Below are 17,290 nucleotides of genomic sequence, written 5' to 3'. Positions count from 1 at the left end.
ATTCACAGGATATGTATTGATATGGGTTCCTCTGTCTTTTAAGTTTGAAGCTGTGATCACCAAACCACAGACTCCGAAGAAGCCAAAGGTGAATCAAAAATGTACAAGGTGAGTTTAGGTCCAATCATACTATCATGCAACTTTACATAAGAGGGCGTATGTAGTAATGAAGACCTAGAGAATTGGAAATAGAATCCTTCTATTAATTGAGGCATGGTACCAAAGGCATGTTTTTAGTCTGCCTGGTAACAGTTAATAGATTTATAAACAGCATTTTAAATGTTCTTTTCAGTGTGAAGAAGTTGAAATCAAAGCAGGAGCACAAACTAAAGAGGCAGCAGCATAAACAGACGTTTCAGGAAAAGCAGACTATCAATGATGACATTGTGCCGCAGAAAGACAACTCAGCAGTTCAGACTCAACAAAAAGGTAATGTTTCTTACCTTTCCTGTAACGCAGTCTTTTTGTTACTTTTCTTCAGACACTGAAATATTGGTAAAATCTCAAGCAATCTGCCAATAGTAGCAGCAGTAGTCGCTTCGACTAAACCCATTAGAATTCCATGTTGTGGGGCGGTCGGTGGCGTAGTGGGTTAAGCAGCCGCCCCCTGTACAGAGGCTACAGTCCTCGCTGCAGCTGGCCCCCGGTTCGAGTCCCATACCGGACGGCCCCATCTTCCCCATCTCTCTCTGCCCCCTGCTTCCTGTCTCTCTCCAACTGTCTATCCATTAAAGGCATAAAAAGCCCCAAAAAATATAAAAAAAATAAATAAATTCCATGTTGCTTTAGCAAAGCATGTGTTGATCCGTGTTTCCTCTGTGTTGTCAGCCTGGCTACTGTACAGAGATCGAGTTCTCCTTCAGATCAGCCAGAACATGGATTCTCTGAGGGAAGAGAAGGGCCTCCACGTTTCTGCCCTGACCAGCAGTCTGAAGCCCTGGCTGGAGCTGGACTTGTTTAAGGGAAATCAGATTGCTCGGAGGCTACTGAATTGGCAGCAGGAGCCATTGGAGACTTTAGGTCAAGCTGTTGATCTGCTGCTGGAGAGGAAGAACCGGGTTTGGGCTCGAGTTTTTATCCAGCAACTTAGTAGCTGCGTGGATATAAATCCCAAACTCAGCAGATGGGCAGTCCAGCTCAACGATGCAGGTCAGCGTTCATCACCCTCATGTTACTTCTAAGTGAATTTTAGAGTTGCCTAAACTGTTTCAGGTTTAATGAGCGGATTTCAAGTCAGTAAGCGTTTTTAGTACTTTTCAGTGAGAGGATTTGTCAGAATATATCAGAATTTGGGTCGCTTTCGAGTTCACTTCAGTGACCTACGTTTGTATTTATCACTTTGAGGAAGCTTTGAAGCCTTACCTACTGCCTTCTGCTTTTAGGTCTGAATGCAGCCAGATCTTTCATTGAACGCTACGCAGAACATTTCGAGCAGCTGGATCTGAGTCTCGTGTTCAACTTTGGACCATTGCAAGAGATGATTATAGAGAAACTTGACACTAAACCTGAGTTTTTTCCAAGCATTGGTTTGATATTTACTGAATACCTAAAACAAGCCCCGGCACATGACATGAGACTCTTTATCTGGACTTTGGAGGAGCATAGAGATGACTATGTCTCCTGCCACACAATACTGGATGAATATTTTGATATGATGGGTATGTATTTTTAAAATAAGCAAACATTTCATCTGGAACCAGTTGGTCTTCCATTCTGATTTCCATTCTCTGTTTTGTTTTTCAGGTGGACATTGTTCAGTCTTAAAAAAGTCAGATGAAAATGTAAGTCTTACCAACATGCTTCTTGGGTTGATGTTTCACACGACTGACAGCTGTTGCCACATGAAATAAACTTTAGGAAACATTTACATTTAAGAGTACCTTTGCAAAGCATTTGGCCCACTTAAAGGGATAGTTCGCCTCTTTTGACATGAAGCTGTATGACATCCCATATTAGCAATATCATTTATGAACATTGACTTACCCCCCGCTGCGTCCTGTGAGCCGAGTTCCAGCCGAGTTTTGGCGTTGACGAAAGTAGTCCGGCTAGTTGGCTGGGGCCACAAAAATAAAGCGTTTTGCTTCTCAAAACAATATGCGTTCAAAAGAGTAATACATTTGCATCACAAAATCGTTCAACAGAAAAAGTCAGACCTCACAATCGCTTGGCGCCATTTTCTTTCCCTTCATATCAATGTGTTTAGCCACCTGCCGACAGCCGCACCTGTTACAGTGTTTACTGCTCGGTCTGCACTTCGGTCTGCACGGTCTACACAGCAGGCAGTGATACGAAGGTAGAGAGAAAATAGTGCCAAGCTATAATACTCACGGGGATAAAAGATTTCAACCAATCCCACAGCTCTGAGAAAAAGTACAGAAAATACATCTGAACATGCAGCGCTATTGGAAATATTGTCCTTTGGCTTTTGGCTGTGATTAATTGTCTGCTGGTTATGTAATTTCCAAAAAGAAAAAAAATAATTTCCTTTATAGATGTAACCGGTATGAAAGCTCTGCGTTGTGTTAAGGTTAATGGAGACCACACTGCTGCTCTTTCGAAGGTCTTTTTATTTTCCAACCTTTCCTCACCAAACAAAACAAAAAAGAGCTGCGATTACAATGACGCAAACATTAGCACAAAGTAAAACTTGGGGCATACCTGACAAAATAAAATGACAAAAATGGGAGCTCACCTTTCAACACTGAACATCACAAAAAAGAGGAAGAGTTTTGGCAGGACCGTGTCTTTTGTCACAAATGTTGCTCCCCCATAAAAGAATGTACAGAAAAAGAAAACAAAAGTTCCACCTGACTATTCTTATAAATGTCAGATTAAAAACAATAATTTTATGGAATTATACACAGCCAAATTAAACCTTGTTACATAGAGAATAATGGAATCTTGTTGAAACAAGTGAGAAAGCTCAGCCCTCTTCAGAGCCTTGTAGCTCGGGCATGCTTTACAGTATAAACTTCATACAAAGTTTTAAGGGCCGTGTATACTCTCGCAGCAGTGTGTCGCAGTGAGCTTGTCGCAGACACGACGCAGTTATTTTTGATTTATGCCTACTTTTGAAGCGCTGTCTGCGCTATGTTAATCCCACGCCACAACGCAAGAGGGACAATCACGAACAAGCTAGGATTGTGGGTGTTACGGTTACGGAGGTCATTCAACAACAATGGCGACTGGACGAATGCGCACTTTGATTGAGATGCAGCTGATCGATCTAGAAATAGAAGAAATATTGCTACTACAGGAGCTGGCAGAGAGGCGAAAGAATCGTCACGGTTAGCGTCAGCCGGTTAGCAAACCGGAAATACGCATAGTGTAGAGTGGATGTAGAGTTGACCAATCAGAGGCCTCCTTTCTCTCCTCCCTGCGGCGATGTCTGCGGTGAGTAAAGGCTGATTTATGCTTCAGGCGCAAAGCCTCTGCGAGCGTCAAAATCTTGACCACTCCCCCACGCAGAGGCTCTGCGCGCGTTCTCGTGCACCTCAGAAAAATCCTGACTACGCGACAGACGCACGCAGACAAAAGCGGCTGTGATTGGTCCTCGGTGGGCTTTTCCGGGTTTAACAAGTGTAGCAAACTCCCCAGTCTCTTCCCTGGTCTGGTTCAACGGGCGTACAGACCACCTACGCTTCCTCCTTCGTCTTTTCGCCAACTCCAATAGCAGAATCCTTTCTTCTTCAAGGTCGAGCAACTCCATATCCATCTCCATAGTATCTTGCAGACGCGCCATTGTTGTTTTGACCAGGATCAGCGTGTCGCGAGAGTCATTATGGTTGGAGAACCATAACATGAAAAGTGGTTCGCGACCAGAGCAAAGCAACGCGTCAAGACAATAGACGCAGAACTATAATCTGACCTTTACAATTTTGAGGAGGTGCACCAGAGTGTCTGCGTAGGGGGCGGGGGCATGTCTGCGTTAACTGCGACACACGCAGACGACCTGGTTTCCGACCATAAATCAGGCTTAAGCCGGTCATGGAAAGTTTGCTGGCTCAGTCTGCATGTTCGTATCTTTCACAGTTCTGCACAACTGCAGTTTGTTATTGGACACTTTATAAAATATTAATTCAATGTTTGTTTTAAAATGCTTTTATCACCACAGTTTCTCCTCAACATTTTTCGATTAGTTTTCTTCCAAACTCCACTTCACTCCTCTTAAATCCGAGCTATTAATTTTCTCTCAGATTGGTAGGTGTGGGGTCTCTTAACCTGCCAGAAAAACTTAATACACTTTGATTCATTAAAGAAATACACTTGTGTGTCCAACACAAGACTTTGCCACATCTTCTTTTTGTACGACTTATACTGCCCACCCAAAACACACAAGCTATAATAGCTTGAATGGTGTGGAGTGGCTCAATAAGTAAAGTAATATGAATGTTAAGGTTATTGAAATAAAGCAAAACATTTATTTAAACTGTAATTAATATAGAATGTTAATAAGTGTTTCTGTATCTGGTTCTACTGTCAAATTTAAGCCATTTCTGTTTAGATCATTGGACCCTGTTTATGTTTAAATGTATTTAATTGTATGTTTCTGATTTAAATGCTAAATGAACATATCTTCATTTCAGAATTCTCCAATAAGGGGTAAGAGTCGAGGCCGGAAAAAGAAACAGAAAGAGCAAAAGGTTAGAAGTTGGATTGTTAATTCTTGCTTCCTAAGGAGAGCATTATTTCGGTCAAGCCTCTCATCTGTTTCTCGTTGACTTCCTCTCAGGGTCTTATTGTTTTGCCTGGGATGAGAGTAACCCCAAGAGAGGAGTGGGAGCAAGACTTTTTTGAAGATGACTCTTTGTAAGTTCCTTCATCCTTCTGCCTGCACAGACTGTAACTAATTAACAACGCTGGTAACACTGAGCTTTCTGTGGACAGATCGTTCCTTCACCCTGTCGACCCGTTCAGTGTTCCCAGTCACCTCAGAGAGCAAGTGGCTGATTTTGAGGACCAGTACAACGGCACCAGACACAGATCTCCCTTTAAAAAGATTTTGGACAACAACCCAGACCCAACAAGAGAGTGTTTGTATGAGTAAGTGTGTATATGAGTGATTTTGTGGCACAATGCTTATGCATTTTCTCATGTATGAATGCTTTTTGGTTCTCAGTTCATCTGTGGGCCCTGTTTATATGAACTTTCTGGTTGTCTCTCTTCTGCTGCAGCTACTTTGCTCAGATCTTGGAAGAGCATGGTCCCCTGGGTGCTCGCGACCCTCTGCTGGTGGGTGAACTGGAACATTTCCCTGCTGAGGCTCAGCGGAAGTTTCAAGATGCAGGTGGCTTCGAGCCCTTCCTCCTGGAGTCTCTTCGTTTCATTAGGATGGGGAGCTGTATCGGCTTGGCTAAGCACGCCGTTTCCCTGCAGCAGGCCGGACACGGACCAAGCCTGGATGACCTGGATGAAATAGCTGTTCCTGAACTTTATTCTTTATCTCCTGATTTGTATACAGGCAGTTATTCCTTTCCAGACACTGAAACCAATCCCATTCTTCCAAGTCCTTATATGTCTGGCTTCCAGTCATCAGGCAATGACGCCTTCCATTGGATTGATGGCAGCTTTGATGGAGCAGCTCACTTTTCACGTAATAGTTATGAGGAGCTTGATCTCGATTCTTTTGATGCTATTGATACAGTTCTGGAAACTGATTCAACTTCAGGCAGAGTTGCTTCTTTGCCAACTGATGAGGACATTTTGAAAAGACATGCAGCAGTGCAGGTTAGCACTAACATTTCACCACACTTTGAATTCAACTCACTGGAAAATAAACTACGAAAATGCTTGAAGTTTGTCCATTTGTCTCTTTTTCTTTTCTTAGACATGTAAGGAGACCATGAGTAGTGTGGCGGTGAACACAGAGCTTCTGGAGCGATTTGAGATCTGCCAGGTGAGTTCACCTGCCATCTGCCACAACGGAAAGGTTGTTCTGTTGAGGTGGAGGGTTTTTAACTGTAAGATGAATAGAAGCTTACCTTTTATATGCAAGTCTTGCGGCCTTCAGTGTGGTGATTTTAGATGAATAAAATTAGGTAACCTCCGAATGTTATTTTACGCTCATGTCGAACTGATATTATTGCTACATTTTGCATTCAAACATGACACGGTAACGAGGCATAAAAGACCGGCCAAAATGTGCACAGTATGCAGAAACATCAGATTGGGCTAATATATCTGAAACTGTTGAGCTGAAACAAAGAAGGCGCTTTGTTTTCATTCAACCATTTAAGACCCCCAAAATAAAAAGAGATGTAAAACCGAGGCCTTTTTAAGACACTGTCGCTTGGTTTTGTTGTTCTTTTCTTCAGGGTGACATTAACAAAAAGGAGAAGGCCAACAAGAAGATGGAGAAGCAGATCAAGAAAATGGCGAACGGCTGTGACAAAGTCAGTGTACGCAACCGAGAAGAACTCCTTTTACTCGAGGAAAATGTAAAGAAGATCACTGTGAATATACAAGTAGGTCTAAAACAGTTGGAACTGAATACACTGAATTCATACATGCATTATTTGATGTATCTATGTGTGATTTGAGTGACTGAAGTGTCCGTTACGCGTTTATTTCTCTTGCAGGTGACAAATAAAGAGCTGGTGATGTTCCAGCACAAGCTGGAAGAGGAGGTGAAAAAGGACCAGAAGGAGAAGAGGGCCAACCAGGAGGTGATGAAGTCCCTGAAGACGGAGATCGAGCAGCTGGTTGAGGAACAGTCGAGGTGAGACTGAGCTGATGACGATCATCCATCGGCTTTTGCATGGCTCGTGCATGTCAGCATACACCCTGCAGTGTCCACCCCAGTACTTTTAAGGCTGTGCCACAATGGTGCTTTGAATAGAGTGAGTCAACACTACATAAAGTGAGGGCTGATCTCTTTAATATTTTTCCTTATGTGCAGTCTTACTCGGAGCATCCGAGAGAAGAAAAGCAGCTTTGATGCCAAATTGAGGAATTTCTTGGAGCTGAGGTGAGCTCTGAGCAGGAGGATAAAAGGCAGGTTTCACTGAAAGCCCCAGACATCTCTCTCACTTTGTTCCTGTTGTTTCTCCAGCAATCAGTCGGCAGCAGAGAAAATGAGCCTGGAGGACGAAGTCAAGCGCTGCAAAGACTTGCTAACCTCGGCCACCAGGAGGTCTTACAGAGCTCAGGTAGCGTCTACTTTTTAAACACCCACAGTTTTGGACAGGATTTATTCATCCAGAGTTGGAAAAAGCCGAACATTTGCAGTCGTTCTCCGGGTTCCCCAGTTCAGTTCCTGCTGAGGGTTGGTAACAATAGCCTCATTCGCACTGTAGGAACCTTTGGCAGTTCCTATAACCTTTTCAGGAACAGGGCCGTTTTTTCCCGCATTCGCACATACAGGAACTCTGGACCATGGCCCTCAGTTCCTATAACCATTTTATGCCCCTTTTCCACCACCGAGCTAGCCCTACTCTACTCGGTTCGATATAGCGCGACACGGCACCAGTACCATTTCCTTTTCCACACAAACCGTGACCTGGAAGTGGGCGGAGTCGGCCCGTTCACCACTAACGTGACGTCGGTTTCAGGCGACTACAAAGTGTCACGCCGCGGTTAGTCAAAAGTAAACACAACGATGGAGTGTAATGTGTAATGCAGTTGACAATCCATATTGTTTAGTTAAACCAAGCTCTTTATTAAAAAAGACAGTACAAAAGTAAACAGCAGGAGTTGTCTCAGATACAGGCGTCGAAGCCAGTGTTGGTGCCGGTGGAATGCAGATAGCAGCTGTTGCCTCAGCTGCAGATTGCGATGCCAGTGTCGGTTCTGAAGCCTGCGGGATTGGAGGATCTTCGCTGACCTCAGCAACCGAACACTCATCGGTTGCACAAACCGAGTCTTGAGGGAAAAAAAAAAAAGTGTGAACATATGAAACGCATACACGTAACCGCATCGGTGAGACACTGTGCTAGCCTTCCAAAACAGCGTTGTTTGCTAGCTCACTCAGAACAACTTGCATGAGACACCTGTGTAACTTTTTACACAAGTTAAAGACTGAACATGTATTTGTTACGATATAAAACATGCATTTGTTAAGATATAAGCGTTGCACCAATGGGATAAGAACAACACTTACCATTTTCCATCGCCTCCAACAAAGACGTCGGCGTATCCACGCCACTCTCCTTGCCCCGGTTCGCCGGGCGGTGACCGTAAATGCCGTCCATTTGGTCGAACCACTTCCATGTCTTTCGGTTTGACCCACTCCGGCTGTTGTGGTCCTTTACCTGCCGGTAATCGCTCTTCAGCTTGTCTTGGCACTGCTGAGAATTCCGGTGATAGCCATGGTTAGCCATCAGCTTGGCTATCTCCTGGAACACCTTCTCATTTCGTGTTGCTCCGTCCAGTTCCTTCTGTATGCGGTCCTTGGCCACCATACAGAAAGGTCTGCACCTCGCTCACTGTCCATGGGTTGGCTTTCCTTCTCTGGTCTTCCATCTTCGCAATTCTGTTTATTCTCTGTTGCTCTCGCAGGTGTGTTTTCATACATGGCGGGTGATTATTTAAAGCTCCCCGAGCTTTGTCGCGTGTATGACGTAATTTCACCTGACCAATCAGTGGACAGCACTGATCACGTGACGTTTTAGTGTCAGCTCGGCCCGACTAGACCCACTTCTGAAGCAGGTACTAAAAATCGTAACGGGTCCCACCTTCAACCCGTGATGGAAAAGCTCCCAATCAGGGTAGAGTCGTACCGTTACGAAAATGTTCAGTGGAAAAGGGGCATTAGCTCCTTCTGAGGCTGGGTCTGTTCTGGGTTCTTTAGGAACACATCTGACGGAGGTGTTTGGTGGTCGGTAGCTCCGCCCCATGTCATGCTATCACGGCTGAAATGTTTCCTCATACGACACAGACACAACCGGCGCGTGTTTAATAAGTTAAACTTACACGTGGTCCCCTTTGTCTGCGGTGCTCTGCTCTCCTTCCTTCATGGAACGAAGAAGTATGGCCTGCGCTCGATCCTTTGTCTCCTGAATCTCTCTGTGAGCTCTTCCAGCCTCCATGTTAGACGCCCCATGTGATCGTCCATGATTAATATCACCATCATGCAGACCATGGACACGGTGGCCTACCTGCTCTCCATATTAGCTTCTTGGTAGTGTTTTTTTTTCTTCTCTCCTTACTTTTACCGGGTTTTGTTTTGTATTGTTGTTGAATGTGGCGCTAAAGTAACACGTCACTGTCGCAGACGGTTGCGTCGCATCAGTCCCGACCTGGTCCCGACTCATGTGCGAATGTAGACTGAAACAGTTCCCCTGGGGAAGGACAGTTATCAGAACATAATTCAAGGAGGACCGTTCTTAGAACGGCTCTGTCCGAATGCGGCTAATAACGAAACAGTACGAACTGAGGCTCTGAAAGTTCAGATTTATGCTGGTAGGAATGATGGGCAGGACGATGGGGCTGCTCTGAAACGAGCTTAACCCTCTAACCGCCAAAGTCGCAGAATTGCGACATGACGTCAGCATAAACAAAACAGTCTGTAGATCAAATAAACGGGCTTTAAGGTGTTCAGTCTTCCTACCACTAGTTGGCAAACATGTTACCCTTTCAAACAAGACCAAGCTCACGTCATTTTGTAGTCATTTTGTAGTTCACATTGTCTTTATAAGACAGTGCAAAAAAGCCGCGCTGGCTCAGACACAGACGCAGTGATTCAGAGCAGACGTGCGAGTCGAATTTTTATTGTCAGCGAACTATTACTGAGTTTTTACACCAAGGCTTGTAAGAAGTTGAACCGTGTGGAAGTATTGAGCATGCTATTTGCCGATTCCGACTCCGAAGGAGAGTTTTTACCTCTTGAGGATGAGGATCGGACGAGCACTCATGTTTCCCACGGTGAAACTTCCCCAGGCAATGGTGCCGGCATGCGAAGCGAGGCTGTTCTCCAAGAACACACTCCAACTCATTCTGTGCCGTTATCCAACCTCAATGGAGTGGGTGGTAGTGGGGAACGCGGTCGCAGTGTCCGAAGAGGTGTTGGTCGAGGAATCAGGGGTGGGAGAAGTGGGTCTGCTGTCGCTAGCATGCGCGCTCTCCACCCAGCCCCCGGTGGTGCGGCTAGCCGCGGCGCACCTGTCCGCCAGCGCAATGATCCTGACATCGGATCACAAAATGTTCAAGCACAAACACACACTCCTTCTGTCCCTTTATCTGGCTTTTACGGGGTGGGTGGCAGTGGCGAGCGTGGCCGTAGTGTCCGTAGGAGAGGTGTTGGTCGTGGCAGCAGGGGCGTGAGAGGCCATAGCATTAGCCGTCCAGTGGGTGGCACCGCGGCGAGTAGCCGCTGCACTCCTCGTGTGCGTGGGAGGGGGAGACGACATGTTGGCAGAGATGTCACCGATGATAGTGGCTGGGTGCATTTGCCGAGAGAGGAAGAATATGAGGACTTGATAAAGTCATTTAGTGAGCCTGTTGGTTTTTTGGGTGAGGATGACTTGGCAAATGCTTCCCCCTTAGGTTTTCTCTCCCTCTTTCTCACTGACGACTTTTGGAACCTCCTTACAACGGAGACAAATTGTTATGCGCGCCAGTATCTGTCCTCTCATGTGTTGTCACCTGTTTTAGTGTGTTTCTGCTATATGATGACATTTTACCACTTGTTTTATTATTGTATTCCTCATTCCTGATCATTATGAATAAGGTTGAACAGGTTAAAAAAAAAAAAAAAAAATCAGTTCAATGTCTTCCACTTCTTGCATGTTTTCCGACCCTATGGTAATGATGACAGTATTTTACCACTTTCGCCTGTTTTATTGTTGGTTTCCTCCTTATGAATGATGGTAAAAGACAGAAAAATGAAAAAATAAGTTCAAACATCAAGTCAATATCCACCATTTCCTGAAAAAATATAGGCAACTTTTCGAATGTGTTTTCCTACTATATGGTAATGATGATATAGTAATATTTTACTACATTATTCTGTTTTATTGTTGCTTTCCTGTTCCCTGATCATTATAGATGATGATAAAAAGACAAAAAGAAAAAAAGTTTTAAAAAAACAAGTTCATAATCACTCAATTCCAATATTTCCTGAACATAATGAGATTCAAAATGGCTGCCACCTGATGACGTCATAATATGCAAATTAGATCAATAATTTCATGCCCCACATAAACTATGGATCATGGGCAACATTTTTCTAATGTACAGTAGGCATCTATCTTTAACCCCCTTTCAGCCACCAGCTTTTGAAATATTAATGTCAAAATCCAGTATTTTCAAAAAACAATCTTAGGGTTAAAACATTATGAAAATGTCTTTTCACTTCTTATTTTGTTCTTCCAGCTGTCAGTTGTGGATAGTAGCCGAGATCAGGGTTTGTACGAACTCTACAGAGAGCTGGCAGAAGCCAAGGCTTTGTTAACCAAACTGGACGAAGCAGCACACAGGTAAGAGGAGCCGAGCTCTTACATCAAGCTAAACATAGCTCCTAACAGACTACACCAGGAGAGACTCTTACAAAGAAGGATGCATCACTCAAGTGAAGAACACCTTCACTAACAGTATTTTATAAACCAGAGAGGCGTTTTTAGTTAGTTACCAACTCCTTCTCACAACCAGTCAAATGCTGTGGGTAATTTGGCTTTTTACTTAAGAGATTTCACACATGAAAAACAGGTTTTCAGGAGAATCTCACAAAAAGCTGTCCAGAGAGCTCAAAGCCAGCACGTGATGCAGAAAATACCCTGCAGAAGTCACCGAAAACACGTTGAGAACAGCAGATGAAATGAGTTCCGCATGAATCTGAGTAGGCGGAAAGCAACGTGGCTCAATAAATAAACACACATTTCTCAGAAATATTTGCTGACACGTTAGTACATTGTCTCAACTGCTGATGATCCGGTTTTAAAAGAGGGCTCGATGGAAAAGCTCAGCAAAAAGTCCATAGTGAATGTTTCAGACATTTGCATTCTCACCTGTAACCTGCACCTCCAGAACATTTCAGGACGTGTGTGTGTGTGTGTGTGTGTGTGTGTGTGAGTGTGTGAGATAACTGCTATAATGTCCTTAATCTTTGCAGATTCTCAAAAAAGGAGCTGGAAATGAGCAGAAACGGCTGCAGAGCCAAAGTTGACGAAGTTGAGAAGAACATTTCTGCTGCCGAGGTAAATGAACAAACATTACACTCATGAGCTCATCTACAGTGTCGCTGGGTGTTTGTAGGGATACTGGTGCAGATGTGAAAATGGGCACAGACATGGGTCACATAAAGCACACTGAGAAGGGTGTGTTCATATTAATATATTTAGTTCCTCCACAAAGTGAGTGATTTAGTGAGAAACCTGGAGGAAAACGATTGGTTTCATCCTGTGATTAAATCATGATGAGCTTTTAAAAAACTTTAAGAACAATCTTACAAACTGATATGTGCCTCATCTAGTTTGCACTTAATTGTGTATTTAAGTCTCTTATTTATCAGATTTTTTTTCCCACATAATCAAATGATATTTATTTCCTTGACACCTGAAAACTCTAAAATCTAAATTAAAATCTGATGTTCGTAGAGTAAAATAATTCTTGACAGTGTAACACACAAATCCTTTAACAGTATGGACATTGATGCTTGCATTTTTCCACACAACAGCATCTGACAGGATTTGACCGTATGTTTTAGTAAACAGCAGTTCATTCGGATTATTTTTAAAGAAACAGGCTTTTATGCTCGAACCCCACAGTCTGTTTTTTGTTTTTTTTATATATATTCAAAGTGTGACTGATCTTTGTCCACAGCAACAGTACAAGGAGCAGATTGATGAGGTGAAGAATGGCAGGAGATTCTTTGAGGTGTTTCCAGTCAGAAAAAGCAACCAGCCGGAGGCTGCAGCTGTGAAGGTAAGACCGGTGCAACAGCTCCTAAGGTGTCATAAGGATGTGCTGCCATTTGTCTGTTCATGTCCTCACAGTCTATGTACCGTATGATGAATAATAAGATGTCTTAGACAGCCGACAGTGGAAATGTACCAGTGTTTTACCAGCTGGAAGAAGTTTTCTTTCAGTGAGATTAGTTTTTACCAGAGAACACACAGCTGACAATATAACATGGAGGCAAAGCAAAAAACTGCCACCACAGAGGAGGCACTAGCTGTTTACAGAAATGACCAATCTTCAGTTTTATCTCCAAAGAAAAATGTCTCAAATATAACTGCTGACAACCACCTTTGGCAGGGGATCATATGAGCCGTTGATGTTTAGATGATAGCCAAAAGCTGACTGGTGACTAAGTGAAGCTTGTTTTCAGAAAGTTTTTTAAACCCTCACTGTTTTGATTAAGGACATATTTATTACAGCACAGCTGTACTTTCATAGTTACACATTTTATCCAACATGTAGTTACCAGATACCTGCAGATACTGAATTCAGCAGGAATCGGGCCTAAGCGTCGTCACACCTGGTCATTCACTAATTTAACCAATAAATGTGTGTGCGCGTGAATGTTGCAGCTCTCTGTGGCAGCCAAAGAGTTCGTTCCTCAGACTTCAGCTCAGGCGTCCAACAGCTCTCCTCCGCTCCTCCATCACTCGGCTCCACCTGCAGCCGCTTTGCCTCAGACGCAGCACAAACCTGCCACCAGAAAACAGGAGCCTGCACACAGCACTGTGTTTGAAAAAGCCATGGAGACTCTGACCTCCATGTTTCCCGACTCCACAAGGTAACACTGTAGCACAGATTCTGCTCTTTAAACAGAAGTACTCAGCAGGATGAGAATCTGATGAAATCTCACATCATTTCACTGGTTGTGTGTTCAGGTCAGACTTGATGAGATACGTTAAGGATTTCCGTTTATCCAGAGGTGGAAGCCTTAACAGCATGAAGTTGGAGGAAGTGGTTGGTGGAGTCACCCAGATAATCCTGGACCATCAGGTAGGTTGAGGGGATTGCAAGTCGAATACTTAAAAAAGACTTGGTAAAGTGCTAATTTTTTCCCTTTGGTGTGTGAATTAAAGGGATAGTTTGCCTCTTGACATGAAGCTGTATGACATCCCATATTAGCAATATCATTTATGAACATTTTCTTACCCCCTGCTGCGTCCTGTGAGCCGAGTTCCAGCCGAGTTTTGGTGTTGACGAAAGTAGTCCGGCTAGTTGGCTGGGGTCGCAAAAATAAAGCGTCTTGCTTCTCAAAACAATATGTGTTCAAAAGAGTAATACATTTGCATCACAAAATCGTTCATTCAGAAAAAGTCAGACCTCACATCGCTTGGCGCTATTTTTGCCTCCCTTCATACGGTGTTTACGTGCTCGGAAGCAGGGGAGTGCTCGGTCTGCTCTTCGGTCTGCACAGTTTACACAGCCCGCAGTGATACGAAGGAGAGAAATAGCGCCAAGCGATTGTGAGGTCTGACTTTTTCTGGATGAACGATTTTGTGATACAAATGTATTACTCTTTTGAACACATATTCTTTTGAGAAGCAAGACGCTTTATTTTTTTAAACCCCAGCCAACTAGCCGGACTACCTTCGTCAACGCCAAAACTCAGCTGGAACTCGGCATACAGGACGCAGCGGGGGCTAAGTCAATGTTCATAAATGATATTGCTAATATGGGATGTCATACAGCTTCATGTCAAAAGAGGCAAACTATTCCTTTAAGATAGCAATAAGTTGTTTTTAAATGTCTTTTTTTTTTTTTTTTTATTATTATAACACATACCATCTTAAAGAAACAGTGTCTCCTTTCAAAAGTGAAAATGTTTTTCTCATCACATAATTGTCCAGTCTCTCAAGTATATATTCCAACATAACCTTTTTCATAATGCTGTTACAGTGACCTGTGAAGACCATAAGTGATCAGCACTTGCTGTTTTTCTGTTCTCTCAGGAAAGGCTGAATGGTGCCAGAGCCAACATTGTGGGCCGTGGGAGTCCAGCTCAGTGTGTTACCCCTCCTTTGGGAAACTCATCCCAAGTCTGGCAGCCACTCTTACCCCAGAGAGCCAAAACTTCAAACGCAGTAAGTCCAACATCAGTCAATGCTTTAATTCGAGGAAATGGCTTTCAGTTATAGAGTTAGTTAGTTATTTCAGTTATAAAAGGAGGAAGTGCTTCAGCTGCAGCACTTTGTGCCTTAAAACGTCAACTCTGGGAAACTTTCAGAAAGTTGCTGCTTCCTCCGTTCTGCTGATCCACTGTTCAGTCTTCAAGTTAACATTTTTCACAAACTCTGATGGTTATAAAACTACAAGACTACAACAGAAATAAGATTCCAGGACTCGACCAATCAGAAAGCCTCACCCTGAAAGTACTGCTCATCTCAAAAATACAAACTTCCAACAAGGGCCACATTGGAGCCAGATTGAACAGATTGAAATGGCACTATTTTTAGCAGCGGACTAACACATATTTGTTGCGCCAAGTATTTACAGCAGCAGGACATTGAATGTGAAGTGTGGCCTATTTACCAGCTGATCGTGTGCAGTGTGTGCACTGGCAGCAGTGTGTTATGGTTGGACCTGACTGTGAGTGTTGATTGCAGCTGAATATGGAGGACCCGTGCATCATCTGTCACGAGGACATGAGTCCAGAGGACACCTGCGTGCTGGAGTGCAGACACAGCTTCCACGAACAGGTCAGTCTACCATAGCAGTACTCAGAAAAAGCACTTATAGAAATACTTCAGAGCTGTTTGCAGCTCGCCATCCTCTAAACTCTAGTTGATGCTCAGCTTTAGTGTTTTTGCCACCGGCTGACAAACCCAGCAGCAGCTCAGTGTTTTTCTGATAAAGCAAAATGGATCTCCCAGTTTCAGTCATTTAAAACATGAAAATACATTGGCGTGTGCTCTGGTCTGTGATTGTTTTTTTTTTGTTTTTTTTTTTTTGTTTGTTTTTCTTCTCAATGTGGAGTTCTGTTTGTGTTCAGTGTATCCGGTCCTGGCTGAAGGAGCAGAGCACCTGTCCCACCTGCAGAAATCACGCGCTGCTGCCCGACGAGTTCCCTGCGCTGTCTGGCAAGAGACGCCAAGCCCTGTGATGTCTTACCCTCACTGCCAACATATCTGCTTTTATCTTTTTTTCTTTTTGCTGATCTTGTGAAAATCTAAAGTAAATTTGGCTTTAGCTTTTTTTTTTTTTTTTTTTTTTTTTTTTTTGTTGTTGTTGTTGTTGTTGAGGTATATGTCCAGGGAGGCACCGGTTTATGCCCTGAAGAAACAAAACTCTTGTGTTGGAGCTCCTGTATGTTTGTATCTCTCTGACAGTCAAAGTAAGTTCCATTTTTGTGCAAAAGTTGTAACCAGGTACAGGAATAGTTTGAGATTTAGGGTGGAACATTTACTTGCTGTTTCTGTATCTGGTAAAGGGATCAGACACGAGACTCGTCCACAAAATGAGGCTTTTAGACCTTTTTTTTTTTTTTTTTTTTAAGATTAAGTTAAAGATATAAAGTGCTAGTTATTGAACTTCAGCATAGCTTTATGGTTGTTTTTTAATACTTGTACTTTTAATGTGTTTTGTTTATTTTAAACTGTCAACTACGTGTCTTCAGTGGCTTCATATGTGGCACACAACTGCTGATGTGCTTCCGTGTTTCTAATGTGCTGTACACTGTTTAAATAATCCGACAAGTGGACTTTGAAAAAATACAATTAAAGTAAAATGGCTTCTGTTGTAACTGTTCATGATCTCACTTAATATGTCCATTCAAAGAAAATATGGACTAAAACTGAGTCTGCATTGTTGCTGCTCTTTGACTCTGCACTATGATCTGGCAGTGTCATGTGACCTAATCTACCTTTCAGAACAAAGGCTGGAGGTAAACAAGAAAATAATTAATTACTGTTAAACGCCAGTAGGGGGAAGAAAGGTAATTCAAATACAGGCAAATCTCATAGAACATGACACCCCCCCCCCGATATTGTTCAAACACCACTATCTGAATAACTTGAACATGTCTGAATAACAGAGAGAACTAAATTCACTCCGTGTTTTCTGCACTCTTGAGAAGAATCGTCTCAGGAAAGTGTCTGCTGACCCAGATCTTGTGACCTTGAGTTCAATCTTCCTGACCTTTCTATCTTGGTCAGAGAACATTTTTTTGACCAAAGCTATCGGCCACTTCACTTCACCGCTTCACCTGGCTATCTTTAAGCAGGACCACGTCACCTTTCTTCAGATTAGGCCGCACATCCTGCCCCTTGCTACGGTTTTGAAGTGTTGGTAAGTACTCGCATCTCCATCTGTTCCAAAAAGTGTTGGCCAGATGCTGGACCTGCCTCCACTGCTGGCGGAGGAGGTCTTGGCTGTCAATGGGTTCCTGGAGGAGGAGGGT

The 17,290-nt window shown here is 43.4% G+C and overlaps 1 protein-coding gene across 1 annotated transcript in view; it reads left to right on the top strand.

Annotated features, from left to right (window-relative positions):
* Positions 1-16,638, top strand: part of ttc3 (tetratricopeptide repeat domain 3) — a 32,389-nt gene extending 15,751 nt beyond the window's left edge. Inside the window, exons 25-46 of the mRNA XM_075486847.1 lie at positions 44-108; positions 293-429; positions 829-1,149; positions 1,383-1,658; positions 1,744-1,781; positions 4,587-4,643; positions 4,733-4,809; positions 4,888-5,043; positions 5,175-5,727; positions 5,828-5,896; positions 6,315-6,464; positions 6,579-6,718; positions 6,899-6,967; positions 7,052-7,148; positions 11,311-11,414; positions 12,047-12,131; positions 12,757-12,858; positions 13,467-13,675; positions 13,773-13,887; positions 14,844-14,975; positions 15,498-15,590; positions 15,884-16,638. Of these exons, the coding sequence (XP_075342962.1) occupies positions 44-108; positions 293-429; positions 829-1,149; positions 1,383-1,658; positions 1,744-1,781; positions 4,587-4,643; positions 4,733-4,809; positions 4,888-5,043; positions 5,175-5,727; positions 5,828-5,896; positions 6,315-6,464; positions 6,579-6,718; positions 6,899-6,967; positions 7,052-7,148; positions 11,311-11,414; positions 12,047-12,131; positions 12,757-12,858; positions 13,467-13,675; positions 13,773-13,887; positions 14,844-14,975; positions 15,498-15,590; positions 15,884-15,994 (3,156 nt within the window). The 3' untranslated portion in view covers positions 15,995-16,638. The remainder of the gene's footprint in view (positions 1-43; positions 109-292; positions 430-828; positions 1,150-1,382; positions 1,659-1,743; positions 1,782-4,586; positions 4,644-4,732; positions 4,810-4,887; positions 5,044-5,174; positions 5,728-5,827; positions 5,897-6,314; positions 6,465-6,578; positions 6,719-6,898; positions 6,968-7,051; positions 7,149-11,310; positions 11,415-12,046; positions 12,132-12,756; positions 12,859-13,466; positions 13,676-13,772; positions 13,888-14,843; positions 14,976-15,497; positions 15,591-15,883) is intronic.
* Positions 16,639-17,290: the final 652 nt, after the last annotated feature.

This window comes from Odontesthes bonariensis, chromosome 16 (genome assembly GCF_027942865.1).
Source record: "Odontesthes bonariensis isolate fOdoBon6 chromosome 16, fOdoBon6.hap1, whole genome shotgun sequence".
NCBI lineage: Eukaryota > Metazoa > Chordata > Actinopteri > Atheriniformes > Atherinopsidae > Odontesthes > Odontesthes bonariensis.
Note: the sequence above shows the minus strand (reverse complement) of the source record. Positions and strands in the feature narration are given on the sequence as shown.